This window comes from Fukomys damarensis, unplaced genomic scaffold (assembly GCF_012274545.1).
Source record: "Fukomys damarensis isolate Sample0158 unplaced genomic scaffold, DMR_v1.0_HiC HiC_scaffold_20, whole genome shotgun sequence".
Taxonomy (NCBI): Eukaryota; Metazoa; Chordata; class Mammalia; order Rodentia; family Bathyergidae; genus Fukomys; species Fukomys damarensis.
Window position 1 is genome coordinate 23,871,707 of NW_022900932.1, and position 21,906 is coordinate 23,893,612.

The 21,906-nt window shown below is 35.4% G+C and overlaps 1 protein-coding gene across 4 annotated transcripts in view; it reads left to right on the forward strand.

Moving 5' to 3' along the window:
* The window catches only part of Ctnna3 (catenin alpha 3), a 1,561,788-nt gene extending 1,555,896 nt beyond the window's left edge, over positions 1–5,892 (forward strand). For all 4 annotated transcript variants that reach the window (XM_010605540.3, XM_033766563.1, XM_033766562.1 and 1 more), the window contains one exon: positions 4,604–5,892. In XM_010605540.3, coding sequence (XP_010603842.1) covers positions 4,604–4,891 — 288 coding nt within the window. In that variant the 3' untranslated portion in view covers positions 4,892–5,892. The remainder of the gene's footprint in view (positions 1–4,603) is intronic.
* Positions 5,893–21,906: the final 16,014 nt, after the last annotated feature.

Here is a 21,906-nt window from a genome sequence, read left to right on the forward strand (position 1 = left end):
AAATGGCTATGTAATGGGAAATATTTCTTTCCGACTATCACAGGGTTTCCTCTCAGCAAGAGTCTCAGCAGAAATAATTAGCATGGTAGTTCACATAAACTTTGGGAAGCTACTCTTTTTCCAGGTTACAGGCCAAGTGTAAGGATATGAAGTCCTCATCAATAGAAGTGTGATTCATTTAAGCCTAGATTTTTTTATTTTTTTGGTACTGAGAATTGAACTTAGGGCTTCATGCTTGCCAGTCAGGCACTGTCCTTCTTCCTGGCCCTAGCCTCGAATTTTAACACAAAGTACATATCTGAGAAAGGATTTGCATCTGCTGTATGAGGAGTTGGAGTAGTACTGTCTGAATAGAAGATATTCCATTTTGCTACAATGTAAGTGAAAATGATCAACTGCTCACAAGAAATATAATGATTATGTAATATAAACATGTAATGATAAAAAACCCTGGAAAAATAAATGGAAAACAATAAAATTACAAGAAAGGATATCTATCATGTTTTTCCTCTTGTCTGTCAGTTATTACACAAGAATTTCTCAAGGGCTTTCTAGCTGAAATTTCCATTTAACATGATTTTCAAGGACTTACATAGCAAATAATGTTGTGAATATCCAGATATTCTCTATATACTAGTTACATGGACAAAAGTTAACATATTATATAATTATGCCTCTTTTTTCTATAGTAAAATACTATTCATATGTTTTTAAGCAGGGAAAGTCTTCTACCTGAAGACATTTTAAGAACTGGTTAAATTTGTGCTGTGGTTTAATTGAAACCATGTAGAACATATTACAGTGCACAGAAGAGATATTATAATCAATTTAAGATTCATATGAGATAATAATATTAAGACTCTACTTAGATGAGGATTATTTTGATGGTCTGCAAAATATATCTTGCAATTAGAATGAATTAATTTATTAAGCATAATCATTTATCATTCATCTAAATACTAAAATCAGATATGGAGGGGGAGGGGAAAAAAGAGGCCAATTTAAATTTGGACATAAAATCATTGGATCATTTATGTGACACTAACAGATTAGTAGACTCAATTGTTTTGAAACCACACCAGTGCTATGGGTATAAGCATAAATTGCCAACATCAGGCCATCTTTCTTATTAATGTGGTAGACCACAGACATTGATTTAACCTAAAGAAGTCTTTAATTTGGCTCGTTACCTTTGAAACGATTTAAAAATTTGCCCCTATCTTGAGAAGGATGAGAAGGAAACTGCTTTTATGTGTGTGCATACAAATTCGTATAACTGTAAGTATGAAGGAATTAGAAGGCATTATTGTTTCTTATTGATACCTTAATCAAAACTACTTCCTCTAGATCAGAGGGTAGGATTACCAGATGCTAGGCAAAATTCTCTCTTGTATAGTAAACATTTGAAGTCATATTTTCTGAAAGTAATTTATAGTTAATGAATGTGATTTGCAATACTTCAATTGTTTTGAAACCACACCAGTGCTATGGGTATAAGCATAAATTGCCAACATCAGGCCATCTTTCTTATTAATGTGGTAGACCACAGACATTGATTTAACCTAAAGAAGTCTTTAATTTGGCTCATTACCTTTGAAACGATTTAAAAATTTGCCCCTATCTTGAGAAGGATGAGAAGGGAACTGCTTTTATGTGTGTGCATACAAATTCGTATAACTGTAAGTATGAAGGAATTAGAAGGCATTATTGTTTCTTATTGATACCTTAATCAAAACTACTTCCTCTAGATCAGAGGGTAGGATTATCAGATGCTAGGCAAAATTCTCTCTTGTACAGTAAACATTTGAAGTCATATTTTCTGAAAAGAATTTATAGTTAATGAATGTGATTTGCAATATAAATTTTATAGACCTGTGTTTTACATTTTGCTTGATTTGTTCTAACAGGTTTGGAATAAATAATATTCTTATCTTGCAAAGTTACATTTGTGAAACAGAAAATTTTATTTAACAAGTTCAATACAGACCCAAAAGTAATACATTATCTTACTCAAATTCACATTTATCTTTAAACAAAGAACTATTGAATCCTTGCCATCAGGAATTTTTCATGAACATATACCTGGATTAAAGAAAATTAGTGTTATTTTTTGCAAACATTAAATTATGCATAGATATTCTCTACAAATAAGCCACAGACACTGCTTTGGAATTGAATAAAATTTCCTTTCATTAGCTAGACTTGTTTTTGCCTATTGCTTGTGTAACCTATTATTTGCCTAAAAACTGAGAATTATATGTATTATCTGATCACGTACAGCTTTTAACCCTCAAAGATATAAAATGTCTTACAAGCTTTCTTCATAAAATAATGCTATTCTTTGAGCAATTGTCCTAATCTGTCTGCAGAACTAGTCTTCATGTTCTCCTAGAGGGATAATTTGTCCTGTGGTTTTTCTGAGTCATGTGGAGAAGAACATTTTACTACGGCCATTTAGCATTTTAGAATCAAACGATTTGTCAGAGGGCAGCATAAGGCATCACAGGTAGCAGGTAGGGATTGCTGATTAAGTGAGGGAATAAGATGAGCCATTTTCTTACATTTCTAGATGTGTCTGAACTTCAACATCCTCCCTGACTGCTGTTCTACACATACCACTTACATGGGAAGATGAAAGAATGAATTAAATATAGTCCATACATGATAAGATCACACTATCAAAAGGAAAGAAAGAGAATGAAAGTTTTAGTGTGAAAAGGCCAAAGCTAATTTGTAAACTATTCAGTGACAGAAGGTCCCTAGGATCTGCTTTGGTAGAAGACTTTGTGATGGTACAGAGGCTCAGTAGAAATCAAATATTTCCATTTTTGAGAAATACCATTATCCAGGTATTCAAATGTCATTTCACTTTTTAGAAAATCTTGCTTCTTCCTATGGTGAGAGTGGAAACCAACTTCCAAATTTAACAGCTTCAAGAGGTTTATAATGACAATTCTTATTAACTAAAGAGCATTTTTAAGCTTGAAATCTGTCAGTAATTTGCTTAAGTAGATGTATTATTTTCAAAGTCTAGTATTTCTGAAGTTGTGTTTAGTAGATTTAGAAGCTCTATATGTTCTCCAAAGTACACTGATTACTTCATGAAATTCTTTTTTAGTAATTATGGAGCACTTGACATTCCTGCCATATTCACAGATTTTATATTTCTGGCTTCAATAAGTACAGATGTATATAGATGTGTAGTTGCCAAACACTACTGTCTTTCAAATTGCATATTTTTTGGTGTTACCTCTTCTAGGATTTCAGGCTTGGCATATAGTGGAGCTAATTAAATTTCCTTCCCAGGAAGCACCCAGCTAGAACGCTGCCTCAGGCACATAACCTCAGCTTACCACTTTCCTTTGCTCATTTATTCTGTATGTGAGATGAGACTCCTCAAATAGCAAAGGTGGACTACTCAGGCCAGGAAGCTGCTGAGAGATTTTGGCAAATGCAGAGTGGGTGTTTGAGTCTAACCCTGACAGTGTACATCGCAGAAGGAGTGACAGTGCAGTGTATCTTCCAGTATGAGCTGGCTGTGGATGACAATCTGCCAAACTATAATAATGGGAGAGGCATTGGTTGTATAAAAATGAATCAATCTGCCTTAGCTGTAAGGTCTTTTGCAATATTCTAGGAAGATCATTCCATTCTTGACCTATTTTTTTTGTGGGGGGGGATCCAGAAAAATTTAACAAACACAGAATTTGTTGGGACAGTTTTGTTCAGTAATTTCATTAGTGCAGCTTCCTCTTTAAGCAATTTGTTACACTTTATTAAAATGATTTAATAAGAACAAACTCTTTGGCACTTATTCTACTTAGCATGTCTTTCCTATCCAACCCCTGAAAAAACTAAGATCAAAATCTCCAAGTTTCCAAAGGGGAGATCTGAAATTTAAACTCAACTACATTTGACTATAAAGACATGGCTCTATGTCGGTCAACAGGTTTTTATGTTTATCTCCAGATTAACAGGAAGTGTTCTAAATTAAAAAGTTTAGGTGTGACTATTTAAGTGATAGCCACAAAGGAAAACAGTACACTTGAATATTTATACACATAAAGGTATGTACTACATATTCCATGAGAAGAACTTTCTGTTTTTCTGGTTAAAGTATATGTATATAATATTGATTTTATTGTAGATAGACCTATTTTACAGATAGGGCTCAACATTCCTCAAGAAATAGAGAAATACTTTTTTAAGCAGTGACCTTATGATATTAAGGTATTAAATGGTTTTGAATATTGAAGAATTTATATCGCTTCACTGAAAACCAAGAGAAAAAATTAATTCCTCCAAGATATTATGTTAGAATTACAATAGGGATCTATTTATTCATCAGATAAATGAATAAGTGATCAAAAATAATGCGATAGAATTTATTTATGCATGTGTATGTAAAATGAAGTTAACTTACTTATTTCTCAAGTAAAAGCAAAGTGACACTTTTCAGCTCCTTTGCACTTGTGAAGCAGGCATGGTGTCACTGAGCTAAATCCCTGGCCCCCACTTTTGAGCTTCCACAGTTTTAAATCTCTTTGAAGTCCTGATTGAATTCTTGAACAGTAGCTCTTTCTTTTTTTTTTCTTCCCTACAGTTGGACAGTGTCACCTCCCTGATCCAGGCGGCCAAAAATTTGATGAATGCTGTAGTGCAAACAGTGAAAATGTCTTACATTGCCTCAACCAAGATCATCCGAATCCAGAGTCTGGCTGGGCCACGGCACCCAGTAGTGATGTGGAGGATGAAAGCTCCAGCAAAAAAGCCCTTGATTAAAAGAGAGAAGCCAGAAGAAACTTGTGCAGCTGTGAGGCGTGGATCAACAAAGAAAAAAATCCATCCCGTGCAAGTTATGAGTGAATTTAGAGGAAGACAGAACTACTGAAAGCACTCTTCTGCTCTAGTGCCTCTATTACAAAATCCTGGCTAACCACACTGCTTTATTTCACACTTTACTAGTCCTGTAATTGCACTAAATTTCAGAGTTTAACTCATAAGTAACATAGAACATTAAAGGCTAAACCAGCATAAGCAATATATGTGAGATCATGTCTTTGTCATTTCTATATATAGCCAGCACATAGTAATTAATGAATGAAAACTTCATGTGTCATTCAGTCTGTGCTATCAAGGGAATGTCTTATATTCATTACAACACGAACATACAAGATGCCTGTGAGTCCTACTTATCTGTAATAGTGCAACTACATTCACTCCTTTCATTGTAAATTAAAACATTGACATAAGCTCTTGACTTGCTTTTCAATAAAAACATTTACTAAATATTTTCCCCTTTAATATACATAATTTCTTTACCCTACTTAACCTGGCAGAAATGCCTAATTCCTGCCATAGGAAAACAAGATGTGTTCTCTAGATATCTGTATCAATTGTCAAATTAGTTTAACTTCTATCAAGAACAAATCAGGGCAGTCGGTTTCTCACTAGATTTTGAAATTTAGCCTTTATTTTTAGGAAAATGCTTTAATACCATTACAAAGGACATGGTGTGCTTTGGTGGCACAACACATTTTAGGGTTTCATTGTTCTGGACTCTGCAGTATGAGGTCCATCGGACTACACTTGCTGAAGATGAAATAACCTTTGTTGGAGAAATGAGAAACAAAACTGTGTCCCAGATTCTGTTATAGAAACGGGATGTAAGAAGTTCTACATGACTCTAAAAATCTACTTCTATCCCTTATCAGTTGCAATTAAAAACAAAGGCCACTTTGAAAAAAATGTTTTGCCATCAAGGGAAATATGTCTGAATTGTATCACTGGGATAGACAGCAGAGTTTATGAGATTGAGGCTAGAAGCTACAGTCATTGATATTTTTGGTTTTTTCTGTTTTCTTTCCTGTTTTTATTTTTATTTTTGTTGGTGCATGTTTACAATACATAATGATTATGTTTGCTATGGGGTATTGACACATGTACATAAGACATCTTAAATCTTTAGTACAAGTCACTGGAGTCATTTTTATAAACCCGGTAACTACTCACCTATAGTTGAGTTCATAATGAATTTCATATTTATCTGAGAATGTAGTGCACTGTTTCTTTCTCACACTTTTCCTCTCCCTAACCCTGTTCTTGTCTTGTTGAGTTTGCTATAATCTCTTTCGAAGAGTTAAGTTACGATTTCACCTTATCTCACTGATAGGGTTTCTCTTTCTAGGACTTCTTATATGCATCCATCCCCTATTTTACTTTACTATAATAATGTCATTTTTGTAACTTCTCACTTGTAAAGCTTTATAATTAATGAGTCACTTCAACCACGTCACTTTAGATTGATGAAACAAAATTTATGCACACAACACCAGTTCATGATAGAGGACAAGTTTGGGTAAAAGGATGCATGAAAAATAGGAAAATGTAAGAGACTGAGAGTATGGTATATATGATATCTGGAGCAAGGTCATATGGGGAAAGATCTTTTTAATAGGTCATTATTAATTATGAGGGAAAAGTCCATTTCTTTTATCATAATGAATTTGTTTTCCTTTTCCTAATAGGCTTGATTCCTTGGCTCAGTAGATAGATGTCTTACGGATTGAAGGCAATTAAGTGCTCTCTGTCTTCCATATGTACTTTCCTACAATAATTATTAAAAGTCCACGCTCTAGAAGACAGGGTGACAGTGAAAAAGGGAACTAGGTGATTCAGATGATTCTGGTTCCCAGTATTGTCTAGAAATCTGAGGTAAGTAGGGAATTTGTTTTGTCGAAATGCTATCATCATTTTGTGCTTTACTAGCACAGTACCTGTGGCGCATTCTTCTTCCAAGTAGATGTGCTCGTTTATAGAATTTTCATTAAAAACTCAATAATTACTAGCTCTATATCTTAGCTCCTAAATCTACATGCAGGAGATGTATGAGTCTCATTTAGAAAACTGAATGTCCTTTTGACCCTATATAACCTTTCTATATGCCAGAATTTAGAATGCAGTACTATATGGCAAAAACAGAACTAATTTGAAATTGTACAGCTATCAAATAAATTTTAAATGTTTTAAAAAATGATTCTACCTAAATGAGATGTATGCAAGACCTTCTCTTTAGCATGATAAGATTTTACCTTAGCTCAAAGCAACTACCTATAATTAGACCAAAACAATAAAATTTTTAACTTGCCAAATATCCCTGGAGTAAATTTGCTGTAGCAATCAAAAATGCAATTAAAATAAGATGCATAAAGCTGAGAAAGACATCTGTCCACCTGAGTAAAATCCCACAGTGGACAGCATTGAAAGATTTAATTTGATTCAAACCTGCAATAATGCAAATGTTTACACAAGCTAAAAGCTAGCAATAAAGATATTTAGCAGATCTTTGTACAATAAAGTACCGTTAAGTAAATCTAGTGGTGGTGGCAGCACAAAAAAAGTGATCAATAAACATGAATGTATTGTATACATTTATATTGAAGCCTTTCCTCTTCAGAGGCACGCCCATAATTTTTTTTTCTTTTTTTTGGTACCGGGGATTGAACTCTGGTCCTTGTACTTGCAAGGCAGGTCACCGAACCACTGAGCTAAATCCCTGGCCACAATTTCTTAATAAGAGTGTTAATTCAGTGGCCTATTGTGCATTTTTTTGAAATCACATCATAGAGTCCATGCCTCTCTGAATGATTCATTTGCTTGGTCCTGCTATTCAGAACTCACCTTTCTCTGTTAGTAAAATCAGTTTATGTTCATTTTTATGGAAAAAATTACTTGAGAGGGAGGAGAGGTTTTATACCACCTAAGGACATTTCCTTTCTGCTTAGCACCCTCATCAGTGGCAAATGTTAGACTAAAATAAAAATAATTTGAAAATATTCCTGAAGTCATAATCTAGTAAAGTATTCTTTTAATCAAACATGAAATATGAAAGCTATAAATTTGTTTTACTTATTGCAAATCAGAATGATTAGATTAAAATATTTCTGCCTAACAGAGTTTCTAGACAGTTCTTAAATGAGTCAGAAAAAAACAAACCAGACATCAAGTTTCTAAGATAACTCGTTAATTGTGCCTTTCTGTTTGTCTTATATGAGTGCAACCTACAAATGTGTTAGAAAATGCAATATAGTCTTCATAATCGTAAGAGTGCCTGATGACCTTTGGAAATCTCTTAGGGGTCAATATAGGACATGTGCTCCCCTGTACAGGGGAGAAGGCCCGCCACAGCTACACAGAGAGGCCTGTTCTTGAAGTCTAGCATTACTGATGCACTTAGCCTTCTGAAGAAGGTCGATTTTCAAGTCCTATTGATAAAATTGTTAATATACAATTAAGTGCCCAACTGCACTGTCAATCCTAATGATTCTCCTCAAACTCAAAAATGAGTGGCTGCAGAAACTAATATGTGACAAGGGTCTCCCAAATGTTCATTTTCAGAGTAGTCTTCTTATCTAGCTCCCTCCTGAGCTATGTTTCCTTTTATTAACCACCGAAAGCTACCAGAATGATGTGAGCAGGCCTGCCTATCTCAGAAATTCACCCATTAATGCTCTTTCCACGTACCAAACAGCTCTCTCTCCTCTCCCTCAAATTCTTACATTTCTGTCCTACACATAAATTGACTAATACATTCTGTAGGGTTTTATTTTTTTTTTCAGTAGAATCATTCTTGTAGTTTTTCTAGTCCCAGAACCATTCTTATCCTTTTTGGTGTCAGATCTACATTTTTGTGCTAAGGATGGTAGTTCCCATGGATAAAGATTTCTGTATAGTGACAAAGTGTGTGGATTGAGAACTAAACCTTTTCCTGGTGATCTATTATTAAGTGAGCTCACTGCAGAATCATTAGCCTTTTCAGTGTTGTTATAAGTGATTTTCTAGGTTCACAGAACAGGAACCAGAATCTCAATTTGAATAAAATATATATACTTGCTTTGCCAAGACTAGCAGCATATTGTACATTTAGGAGTCAGATATCTATTTTGTGTTTGTAAAGACAAGAATACTCATTTTACTTTTCAAAAAGTTTGAGGACATCCAATTAAAAATAAAGTTTGCATATTTTTAATAATTCATTTTAAGTTAAACTGGGGAAAATTTCTCCAATCTGATATGTTCTATTTTTCATCCTATATATCACAGATCAGTAAATAACACTTATTCAGAGGAAAACCCTATCTCCTTGCAATTATGATTATGTTTAACTTTAGTACTTTGCACATTAGCTCCAAATAAGCAAATAAGAGCTACAGATTAAAGCATCATTACACATACATAGTAGTTTAAGAATTTTTCATTTTGGCCCTTTTGGTCAAATCAGGAAAAAAATAATATTTTAAAAAACTGAGTGGATTTAGCTGAATTTGTCTTAATCAATGCTATTAACATTATCCTAAATGTCTAAAGGAGTGAGAATGAATTAAAATTTTAAGTACCTTTATCATATTTACATGAATAAAACATATTTTCTGGTAAAGCCAAATAAAGATTTGTTTAAACATTGGCTATTTTACATGTAAATACCACCCACAATAGAGTGCATAAAATCCATCTTTGAACACTTCAAACAAGATAATAGATGCTAATTGAGAGAAAGGTCTCCAAAGGGACCCAAAGTGAATCAAAATCCCTGCCTTTCACTCTACATCTGTGAGGCTGGCCCTTGTGTACATCCTAGGGTCAGATGATTACGGCTGCAGTATGCATGATGGCACCCAGTAGTCCCAACTGGCCTAGTGGGGAAAACAGAAAGCGACTTTTAATTTGAGCTTGGCAAGTGGAATAAAAAAGGAGAAAAGGAAGAGGATTTCTAAATGAACAGGGATAAGAAAGTGTCAAACGTATCGGAGAGAAAGAGAAAGGTAGTTGCGGAAGAGGTAATTTAGAAGAGAGCAGAAGAGCTTTTTGGTGCTATGAAGATCAGATAGCCTCATTCTGAAGAAAGATTTAGTGCTAGGCTGGGACATTCATCCTGGCATGATGATGGTTTGCTAATGTCAGAAGCAAAAATGATAAACTGTATAAATATTGACAATGAATTAGTAATAAAATTTGCAACTTGAGCAACAGGAATTTAGCCATTCTTCTGGCAAATTCTGGGAGAATAAGAATAATTAAACGTTTATACATTCAACAACTATTTGTTGAGCAACTATAATGTTCCATGCCGTGTTCTAGGTTCTGGGGATCTACGAGATAGCAAAACAAATAAACTTTGTCCTCAGGTGCCACATCTGTGTTAAATGGTATTATCTTACTTGATACTCTCAATAAGAATGTGGGATACATGTAATTAGTTTCATTCCACAGCTAAGAAAACTGAAGCTTAACAAGGATAAAAATTCTCCTCAAATCTCACGGGCTTTAAATTATTACATCTCAGATTCTGAACTATTAGCTATCACACCATCCAGACTTCTTGGAAAAAGAGATTGAGTGTGTCAGTTGCTAAAGAGATATGCATTTAAAACCCTGGTTGATTTCCTATATAACAGCTAAATAAGTAAATAAAAGCTTTAAGAAAATGCATATCCATCCAACGTACATCATTCAAAGCTGATAAGCATTGTATGAATGATTTGCAGCATATTCTCACCTCTAAGAAGTGAATATAGCATTTCAGGCATGTGGGGAGTAAATATTTTCTGTGTGATCCTATAAAAGAAGACAGCCCTGGCAAACACATTTTTTTTTTATCACCATGTAGGAGACAACTTCAATGGCAAAGCCTATGTCAGCCCATTTTAAGTAGTGGTTGCCAAAAAACATTTGGTGACACCATTTCTTTCTTTTTCCTGCTAACATGAACCTGTATTCATTTAAAATTATGGATTCCAGGAAAGTGTTGGCCAAGGATTGGTAAGCCAAAGTTTCACTGTATTTCAGATTTACCCATACTATTACAAACATATATTTCCTTCTAGATGGAAGCCACAAATGTGCATAGTATGTGCTTGATTACATATCAACTTAGTCCTAACTTAGTTCTTTTACTTCTATTTCTTTCCTTTTTTGGCAAGGAGAGTATGGTCCTAGAAGTTGAAAGTAGTTGGCTCATGCATACTAGGCAAATACTATACAACTGAGACACATCCCCACTTCTTTTTATTTTTTTTAGTGTGATGATCAAGATATACTGAAATTGACACTAACCTCACACGTAGCATGAGCAAATCTGCCCAGTTCACCTAATTATTTATAAGCGGTCAGCTGAAGAGTGCTTGTCTTGCTCATGTTGCAGCACAGGCTTCTACATCTTAGTCCCTGGAGAGTTGAATGACATTCTGGTATTTTTTATGGCAGAACCACGCCTGTTTCTTCAAACTAGTCGTAATGTGTTTTATGTCAGACTTCACTGTAGTATATCTGGTTGTCCTAATGGTGGTTTGTATTCTGAATTGTAGAAGTCCTCAAAAAGAAAATTTTATTTTTAAATATCTTGCATTTGTAACTGTCATGTTAAAAAATCATTTCAATATAAGACATAGGCACTCCAACCAGATTTGCAGAATAGTTCTTGTGTTTCTTATTCCAAATGAAATCTCTTCTAGTTCCAAAGATTTCTTTACTTGACATTTAAAGAAAGATCCTTATGTTATTTCTGGATATTTGGTCTAGAAATGCAGTGGCATCTCTATAAATATTTCAAAGCCCATTTCAATAGGTAAATTAGCTATTTCCAATAGTTATATACATCATGTATGTTCAAATGCCTGTGAGAAACTTGCTTTTCTGTTCAGACAGCTATGGATTAGGCAGTCCCAGGTCAACTGTCAGACTGTAACATCAGTTCCCCATCTTTGCCAGTCACCTACATCTCTGTGCTACTCACTGAGATGCTGACTTAGACTAAGGAGTTTCCATCAGTTGGGCTTCTAACAATAGACTTGGACTCAAGTGCTAAGTCACAAACCAAATGGGCCAGTTTGAGATGTTAGTTCATGCTCTCATTTGAAAAGAACTTTCTTCTTTCCTAAGACTTTAAATATAAAACTAATTTTATAAGGTGCAGTAAAGAAAATTTTCCATTGCTTGCCAGTTCTATACCATTAGAACTTTCTATTCGCGTGTGCTGGTAGACAGTGTATCCACAGGAATATAAATAGGAGAATTTCAGCAACTGCCTTGCTGGATTAAACTGTACTTCTTGTTGATTTTTCGGTTTGTTTTTTTTTTTTTTTCTTTCTTGAGTTGCATAGTCACTCTAAAGGAAATGCCTTATATAACAATATAATGGTTTCTCCTCCATGTCTGTGACTAACAAATACATATGAAGAAGTACACATGTTACTCCCAATTTAGTACTTAATAGCTGATGTTTATAACAAAATTTTCCTAGGCAAATTAGGGGATTAACTATGAATTAAAACTTTGAATGAAACATTTCCAGATGTCTTTGCTTTCCATTTTGATTGTGTTTATTCTCCTATTAGCAATAAAAGTCACTTTACATACTTTAATAAGCAACAACTTGACAGTTTAAACTATGTTACATTTCAACAGGTAGTGTATATATTATAATTTGGGATGAACATAGTCTGTAACGAAATAAAAGTAAATGATAGATAATAATCATGCTTATTGCAGCAATAGCTTGAGAATTTGAGTTTAACAGTTTTTTTTTTATTGAGTTTATTGGTACATTTAGGGATACAGTACAGTTTTTGAGGTGTTTCAGAAGATCTTGCTTGTACATCTCACACTGGAGTGCTGAGGCAGAGTGAAACTAGTGAACTGCCTATTACAGTAATGGACAATTCAGAGCCGGTTTATGTGTTGGCTATGTATAAAACTTCCAAAATGCACTGTACATCTTTCTGGTCCATAATATTTATCTTTAAAATCAAATTCAGCAGTCAATAAAGATGAATTACTGTGTAGGAATAGAAAGAGCTCTTTAATATCTTATAACACTGACATACAAGCCCAAATACTCCTTGTTTGAGATTGTGCATGCCTTTTGTGTCTAACTAAATGGGTTGATTTTGCTTCATTGTTCTCTCAAGAGCATTATTTCATGCATGAAACATTGGATTTGTTTTGAATTTTTGCAGTATTATTTCATTTCATTTTCAACTCATGTTACTTTGTAGTTTATTAAGAATTTACTCAATTGATAATTAAACCATGTTTGTTAAAACAGTAGAAATAAATGTACTGGTTATACATTCTGTGTTTATGTTTAGTGGTATGTGTCTTTGGTGCGGCCTTTTTTTTTAGAAAGTAATCTAATTATGGAGTAGTCTAACCATGTGTTTCTAATTGTCACCCTCATTCTCATTATCTTTTAGTTATATGTCGTATAGCAGTTTGGGGCAGGGATATTTTTACAAATGACTTCACTCGAGTAAATATATCTGATAGAATGAAATATTTAGTTTCACTGATCATTTTCGATCTAATGCAGATTTTAGGATTAGACATTTGACATGACTTCATCAGTCATATGTATGTGGTTTAAAAATTACCCTTTGCCTTTTAATTGGGTGAAAATGCCCAGTAAATTTTCAGAGTAGTCACGGAATATGACTGTTCACATAAAGTGTTACTGCTTCTCAATATTGATGGGTTCTGAACCTTCATCTTGGCTTCTTCATCTCTAGGCTGCTATTAATTTTCTTTCAGAGTAAACTCATGAGCACAGCCTCTAGATCCTCTCCTAGGGGTCACACAGGCTGCTGCTTTCTACTTCAGGACATCCCATTCTTTTCTCTCTTTAGGACCCTTACTCCTAAAGAATGCTCATTGCTGCATCTCAGTCTGCTTCAGTATCTTCTCCAGCTACGTTCGGAAAGTAGAGTCTGTATTGCTTAACTCCTATGAAAAACAATGCATTTCCTCATTCAATTTTGCCCCAAACCATCCACATCTTTCTTAATGAAAATGCCAGTGTGGGGTTGTCATTCTGTGGCAATCTCTCCTGGGCCCTAGAAGTCCATATTTGCTCTGGCAGCAGCATTCTTTCTGCCTTGATCAGTTTGCCGTGCTTCTTCGGGTGGAAGGAGAATTAAAAGCACTTTTGGCAAGAAGAGTGTGTTTCTGCCTGGAGGCTGAGCCAATGCCGTGACATTTCCTGGGCAAAACCGTTACACACTCCATCCAGGAGCAGTAACTCAGAGGTGTAACTTCCAGTCAGTGCATTTTCAGCATCCTGTGGCTTCTGAGAGAAAAGCTGCTGTCCTTAACTGTCAAGTAACTCAGACTTCAGATTCTGCCTAAATTCTCTCATTTTGGAAAGGAGGAGGGGATACCTTGGGAGATGGGCTCAGAAAAGGGAGTTCTCAGGAAAAACAAGGAGCTTTCAAACCCAAGGGAGAAGGCAAGGGGAAGAGTTTAGATAGAATAAATCACAACCAGGTTGCTGCCAAATCTCCCTTAGTCCTTGAGGCTCACGGAGACCTCCCAAGAGCCAGGATCTGTGACACAGCTGTGTCAAGTCACCTGTCTCTTTGACAGTTATTTCTCATACTACCACACCCTTAGATGGAGGCAAAAACGTGTTAAGTGTGCGCATATATGAAGTATTAATGGTTACCATTCCAAAATCAGAAAAGACAGTTTTCTTATTATTGGTGGAATACCATTGAGACAAAACTCAGGGGACAGAGAAAGTGAATTACTTTCTGATTGAGACCAAAAACATCTCCCTCAATAGGGTGCCATCTACAGACACTGATTCAGAGTAGATGTTAGCAAAGAGCTATGTGTTGTGTTGCTTCTATTTTGCTTCATAGGAAGCCTCCAGAGAGTCCTGGGGATCCATAAATGAACTGTGGAATTTCTCCATCCTGCCAGTAAATGTTAATGGCATCCCCCACCCACTGGGCTAATGTATTGTGTAGCAATTACTCTGAGGATAATTGCTGCAGGTGAAGGTTGGATGACCCAAAGGCTGTACCAGGTACCAGTGCTAAAGAAATATTTGAACTCCTGGCTCCATTATATTGTACTCTAAATCTTGAGAGCAATTACCATATATTTATTTTTGTGTCCCCAACAGCCAGTACAGTAAATATCACATAATAAGAACTCAAGTGATAGTTTTGAAAAAAATGAAGAAATTCATGCCTGAATTTATTTCTAATGAAAGAAGGAAGAATGCCTCAGTTCTGGGATATGTATACTACTTGAGCTATTTAAACAAAAATTCTAAAAGCTTTTGTAGTTCTTCAGTTTCCAAAGATAATAACTACTTTCTGGAATTTGAGAACTCATGATTCTTCCTGCTCCTCTTCATAAACCATCACCTCTGCCTTGGAAAAACGAAAGTTACTGATAAGGAAAAGCCAATGGGTGTTCTTCCACTCATTTGTTTATTCAAGAGTCAAAACTAATTCTTGAGGGCCTCTGCAAATTTTTATGGGTGATAGAAAGAAGCATGAATGTTTTAGAATCAAGACTTGGGCTCATTAGTTTAATTAAATAGTAGAACAGAAGAAATAAAAATGCAGCTCATGCGACCACTCAAGAGGGGTATTTTTAGAGATCTCCAAAGCACCATAGTTAAGATTTAACATGTTGTAGAAAGCTAACATTCCAGGAGAAAGTATGAAGAGAGGCACAAGGACAAGTATTTACCCATCACATCCAGAATCAACAACCTGGAGTGCAGTATACTAAATGGCAAAGCTAAAATAGAAAAAGTTTGGTTGCATTTCATGTGTCAGTACCAGGATAAGGTACAAAGTATTTAATTTTCAGATGGGACAACATTAATTCATCCTAGTAAAAATTCTCTGAAGCAAGCAGAGTAAGAAGATAAATAGGCCGAATTGATGAGTATTTAAAAGACAAGAAGAAATTAGGAAAAATCAGTTCCAATAACCCTGTATACAATAAATAAATGGTTGGATAAAATAATAAGGATAGTGAAAAAAAAGAAATACTTTAAAATTAGAAAACATCAAGTAAACAGACACTAATGACTTCAGACTTCAGCCTCTGATTATATATGGAGGTGAAGTGCCATTGCATTTGCTCATGTTAAGGGAAACTGTGCAAAAGCATAATTACATATTTTAAATAGATGATGAATGATGAAAGCATATAATATTTATTAAGTGACCAGAATTGTGCCAAACACATTAACTGCACAATTTGCATTGACTGTTTACTGTGATGCAATGGCTATTCTACCCCATTCCTACTTTACAGATAAAGTAAAAGCCAGTTTAATCTTCCATCAGTGAGATAAACCTGGGTTTAGAGACCACAAAGTCTGAATTCAGTTTCTGTACATACTAATAAAACTATGCTGCAGAATGAAATTATTTTTATTTTTGGCCATCTGTTCATATGGAAACCCTTCCATCAATGATTTGAGCAATTTAAATTTCATTCATCTTCCATCTGATTGATTCTGCAGCTGGAATTGTCCCAAAATTAAAGACAGCAGGGGCCGGGGATTTAGCTCAGCGGTTCGGTGGCCTGCCTTGCAAGCACAAGGATCCGAGTTCAAAAAATAAATAAATAAATAAAGGCAGAAGAGTTACCTCAAGGGACAGCCCCAAATCAACTTGAAATGGGGCCCATATGGATTACAAAGAAAGAAGCCTTAAATAATACATTTACAAGTTATTTAATATAACTTTGATTATTATATATACTATATTTTTATTTTACTACAAGAGTAATTTCATATTTTTCTGCCACACAGTAAATTAGGTTGTACAATATTGATAGTATACCTTCAAATGCATTCTAAGATACATCAGAATGGCTATATCTAATCTGAAGAATGCTAGAACAGCTCAGAAGTGTGACAATCACTATGTGGTAAGACGGCACCATGATCAGGTGGCCTGGACTCAACATAACCACACCTGCTTTGAAACTTGCTTCCATTCGTCTTCACATGGCTAAAACTTTCAACAGCCAATATCATTCTAAATGGTCAAAAACTGAAAACCTTCATGCTAAAATCAGGAACTAGACATTGCCCACTGTCCACTGTCACCACTCCTGTTCAATAGAGTTTTGGAAATAGTAGCCACAGCAATTTAGACAAGAGAAAGAAATAAAAGGAATAGCACCGCAAAACATGAAATACCTAGGAATCAATCTAATGCAGGACGAAAAAAACCTCTACATTGAAAAGTAGAGCACTCTGACAAAAGAGTTTGAAGAGAGTATCAGAAAATGGAAAGACATCCTTTACACCTGGGTGGAAAGAACTAATATAGTGAAAGTGGCCCTACTTTCAAAACTGCTTTATCAATTCAATGCAATCCCAATGGAAATTCCAACACCATACTTCACAGACCTTGAGAAAACAATCCAAAAATTCATTTAAACAGGAAGAGACCCAGAATAGCGAAAGAAATTTTAGGCACCAAAGACAAGGTAGGGGGTATCACAATCCCCAAGTGAAAACTATACTACAAAGCTACTGTGATAAAAGCAGCATGGAACTGACAAAGAAACAGACCTGAAGATCAGTGGAACACAGAAGATATTGAAACAATTCCAGACACACTTAGCCACCTCATCTTTGACAAAGGAACTAAACACCCTCACCGGAGGAAAGATAGCCTCTTTGGTGCTCGAAAAATTGGGTTTCTACTTGCCAAAGATTAAAACTAGATCTATATCTCTCATCATGCACTAAACTAAAATTGAAATGGATTAAAGATCTAAATATTAAAACAGAAACACTAAACCGGCTGGAAGAGAAGTTAGGTAGAACTCTTGAAGACATTGATGTAGGCAAAGATCTCATGAACAAAATCTTAGTCACATTTGAACTAGCACAAAGAATCAACAACTGGTCTTTTTATCACATGTTTTATAAAGCTCCTGCACAGCAAGAGAAAACAACAGAGTGAAATGACAACCTATAATATGGGAAAACATTTTTATTAGCTGTTCCTCAGAAAAAGGACTACTATCTAGAATATATAATATATAAAGAACATAAGAAAATCAGACCTCCCAAATTTAAAGACCCAATCCAAAAATGGGCATCTGAAATGAACAGACATTTCTCAGACAAAGTAGTAGAAGTAGCAAATAAATGAAAAAGTGTTCAAAATTACTTAATGGTCATTCAAGAAATGCAGATGAAAACACTGAGATTCCATATTATTCCAAAAAGAATTGCTACTATCAATAACAAATGCTGGCGGGGTTGTGGGGAGAAAGGATCCTTTCTCCATTGCTGATGGGAGTGCACTAGTACAACCACTGTGAAAATCAATGTGGAGAACCTCAAAAAACTAGGATTGGAAGTTCCATTTGACCCAGCTATTTCCCTTCTGGATCTTCCCAAATGAATTGAAAGAATCATACCACAGTGATATTTGCACATCCATGTTTATAGCAGCACAGTTCATAATGTCTAAAACTTGGAAACAGCTCATCAAATGGTGACTGGATAAAGAAAATGTGTAGGTTTTTAAAAAATAAAAGGGAGTACTACTCAGCCATGAAGAATGAGAAACTAGAGACATTTGTAGCTAAATGGATGCAAATTGAGGAGATACACTTAAGTGAAATAATTAGGACACACATGTGTAAATACTGAATAGTTTCCCTGGTGTGAGAAACTAAAAGTGTAAATGAAGGTCAAAATGTATAACAGATATTGTGAAATAGGAAGAAAAGGTCCAAAGGGAAAGGGGAAGTCTGGGGCATAGAGCAAAGGAAAGAAGGGAAGGAATAAATATGAGAAAAGGAAAAAAAAAACAGAAATCAAGTTTTTGTAAATAGCAATGGTGGAAGTGTTAACATGAGGGCAGGAGAATGGGGAAAAATAAAAACCAAGATATGTCATGTAAAGGTATATGTTCCTAATGATGATGTCATCATGTTGTATATCTAAAATGAATCTATAAACTTAGTGAATAAAAAAAGAAGTCATGAAATAACCTGCCTTCAATGTCCCTGAGGATTTCGTGCCTCACTGACTGAGTGGGAAATAGTTACAAGAGATGGTTGTGGAGAGGAAAGGGTAAGTTTCAACCTCTGTGAGTTTAAACAGCAGGGAGCTTGGGATGTTGAAGGCATGGTGGTCAGTGACAATGACTTCTGCAGTGAGGAGCAAGACCCATAATGTTTGGTTTTTCTGAGAAATTGAGCTCCAGGATTGGGCTCATTATACAGCTAGGTTTTCATCACTCCCTTCTTCCAGCACAGCCCTCAGAGGTGTATTTGCTTTCCTTACTCTCAGACAGAACTTCTCTTCAGACAACTGCTATTCCCTAAGTGCACAGTTTGGGTTTGTGTGGAGTGAGTGTGGCACCTAATTAACCCACGTTCCACAAAACTAGTTGGGCCTGCCAGTGACTCTGGATGTACAGAAGAAAAGAAATAATTAAAAGCCTCTGAGGTGGACACAGCCCTGAATCAATCAGCCTACCTTTGGCTGATCCTACCTGTGGGATGCCACTTCTGCCTATACTCAAAGCCAGGACATTGGAGGGTGTCTGAGTACACTTAAGGTAACAATTTCACTCTCAAGGACATGCAAATGACAGGTCAGTTATCCAAGAATCACTTAACATACTCAACCACAGCACACATGCGCGACATGGACAAGGTCATGCAGCAGGTGTTTAGTCTTACCCCGTCTCGGTAGGCAGATAAGACACCATAACTCCTGTGAACTCGAGAGCATTTAATAGCTGTTTCTGCTGTGTTTACTATGTAGCTGTAGCTGCTGTTTTGCTGAAGGAATAAAGAGACATAGAGCTCTTGAGCTCTGGAGCTGCGTCTCCAACTCTCATGCTCTAATGCTGCGCTGATGCTGATGATTGACTCTCTGGTTCTTTTTCTTTATTGGAGAACTAATTAACTCACTCATGAAGGTCTGCATGAACTAAATGATCCCCTCTCCACATTCCTCCTGGGAGGCTCGGCCTTGCCCTCACACCACCCTGCAAAAAAGACAGAGCAGGATTCAGCATTCATGTATCTCTAGATTGTTTGGTGGAGGCAACAAGGATCTACATCTTCACTACTTGTTCCTCTGTGTCTGGTGGATTTATTTCAGCATTACAAATCTCAGAAAGAAAATGTACCCTTAGAAACCTGAGATGGAGGAAAGTTTGAACTCATTTGTCTTTTTTCTTTTTTTCTTTTTTGCTCTGGTTGTTTCTTTTTTCACTAATCTTATTTACATTTTTTAAATTCTTGAAGTGTTTTAAATCTTTCATTATTTTCTTCTCTTTCTCATCTTCTCTGTTGTTATTAGTGATATAATTTTGGCTTTAATCAATTTTTATTGTATTTGAATATCTGTCTTGTCTTTTAAGGGGTACCAGGGGATCAACACCTCCAAAGGAGGCTATTCTGTGAGAAGACCTTTACATAGAAGTGGAAGAGAACCCTTCCCAAAAAGATAGGCAAATCTCAAAATAGAAGCACAACATATATGAAAAAGGATGGCAGAGGTTTATAATGCTTTATTAACTGAATGTAAAGATCTCAAATTAGGTTAGCTGACAGGAAAATAATTTAAAGGATTGATGTTTAAAATAATCAAAGATTCCAAACAGGATACAAGTAAACAGCAGAATGAGTTATGAAAGACAATTTAGTCTTTGAAAGAGCAATTCAAAAAAGAACTAGAGATTCTGGAAAAGAACCAAAGAAAAAACTTGGAAATGAAAATCTCAGTAAGTCACTTTAAAAACTTGATGGAAAGCCTCAACAGTAGACTGGGTCAAGCAGAAGGTAAAATTTCAACCCTTAAAGATGAGATTATAAATTATTACATTCAGACAATAACAAAGTGAAAAATTTTATTCATAACCTCCTAGATATTTGTGGCATGAACATTTAAAAGACAAAACTTACAAATTTTTCATAAAAAAGGGCACTGGAGTATAGACTATAAACAAAGAAAATCGATTCTATAAAATAATGGCAGAACATTATGCATATCTTGGGAAAGATATGGACATTCAGGTATAAGAGGCATTTAGGACCCCAGATAGGCATGACATGACCGGAAGAGAACTTGTGTCATATTATAGTTATAATACCACGAATAGTATTTTTGAAAGTATAAGAGAAAAATGCTGAGTAACTTGTAAAGGCAAACCCACCAAAACAAATGTGCATTTCAAAGTAGAAATTTTAAAGTCCACGAGGGCATGGAAAATGTATTTTAAATCCTTAAAGAAAATTGCTGGCAACTAAGGCTACTATGTCCAGCAAAATTCTTCTTAAGATAGGAGAAATAAAGACCTTCCAAGATAAGCATAAAGTAATTATGACTCATGACCACTGACAGCCTTGAAAAAGATGCTTAAAGGAATCCTACATACCACAAAGGAAGATACATGTAAATTAAAAGGCCTTGGGTTCACTCCCAGAACCAGAAAAAGAGATTTATTTTTTAAATTTATTTTTAAAATAAAAAATAAAATAAATCTTTTTTTTTTTAATTTGTTGGTATGAGGCCTTACTGTGTAGCCCAGGCTGGCCTTCAGTTCACAAGTACTTTAGAATGACCAACCCAAGTTGGTCTCGAACTCACAGAGATCCTTCTGCCTCAGCCTCCTGAGTACTGGAATTTCAGGTGGGCACTACCATGTCTGAACAGAATTTAGTTTTCAATACTCTGTTGTCTAAACAAATAATTTGCTATAGTACTTGCCTTTAGCTATAGTTTTTCTACATATAATCTTTATTTATTTAAAAAAGCTTTTAAAAACACAATTTACCAAGCCGGGCATGGTGGCACACGCCTGTAATCCCAGCACTTGGGAGGCTGAGGCGGGAGGACCGCTGTGAGTTCGAGACCAGCTTGGGCTGGTCATTCTCAACTACTTAGTGAGACACTGTCTCAATAAAAACAAGCAAACAAACAAACAGAACAGACAATTCAAAAAATCTTACATACAAAACCTCCCACAAAGAGCAAAAGAGTTTTGAACAGTTATTTAGATTCATCTAAGATAGTCTTTACCTTCACTATTCAGTTTCATAAATAATTGTACAAAT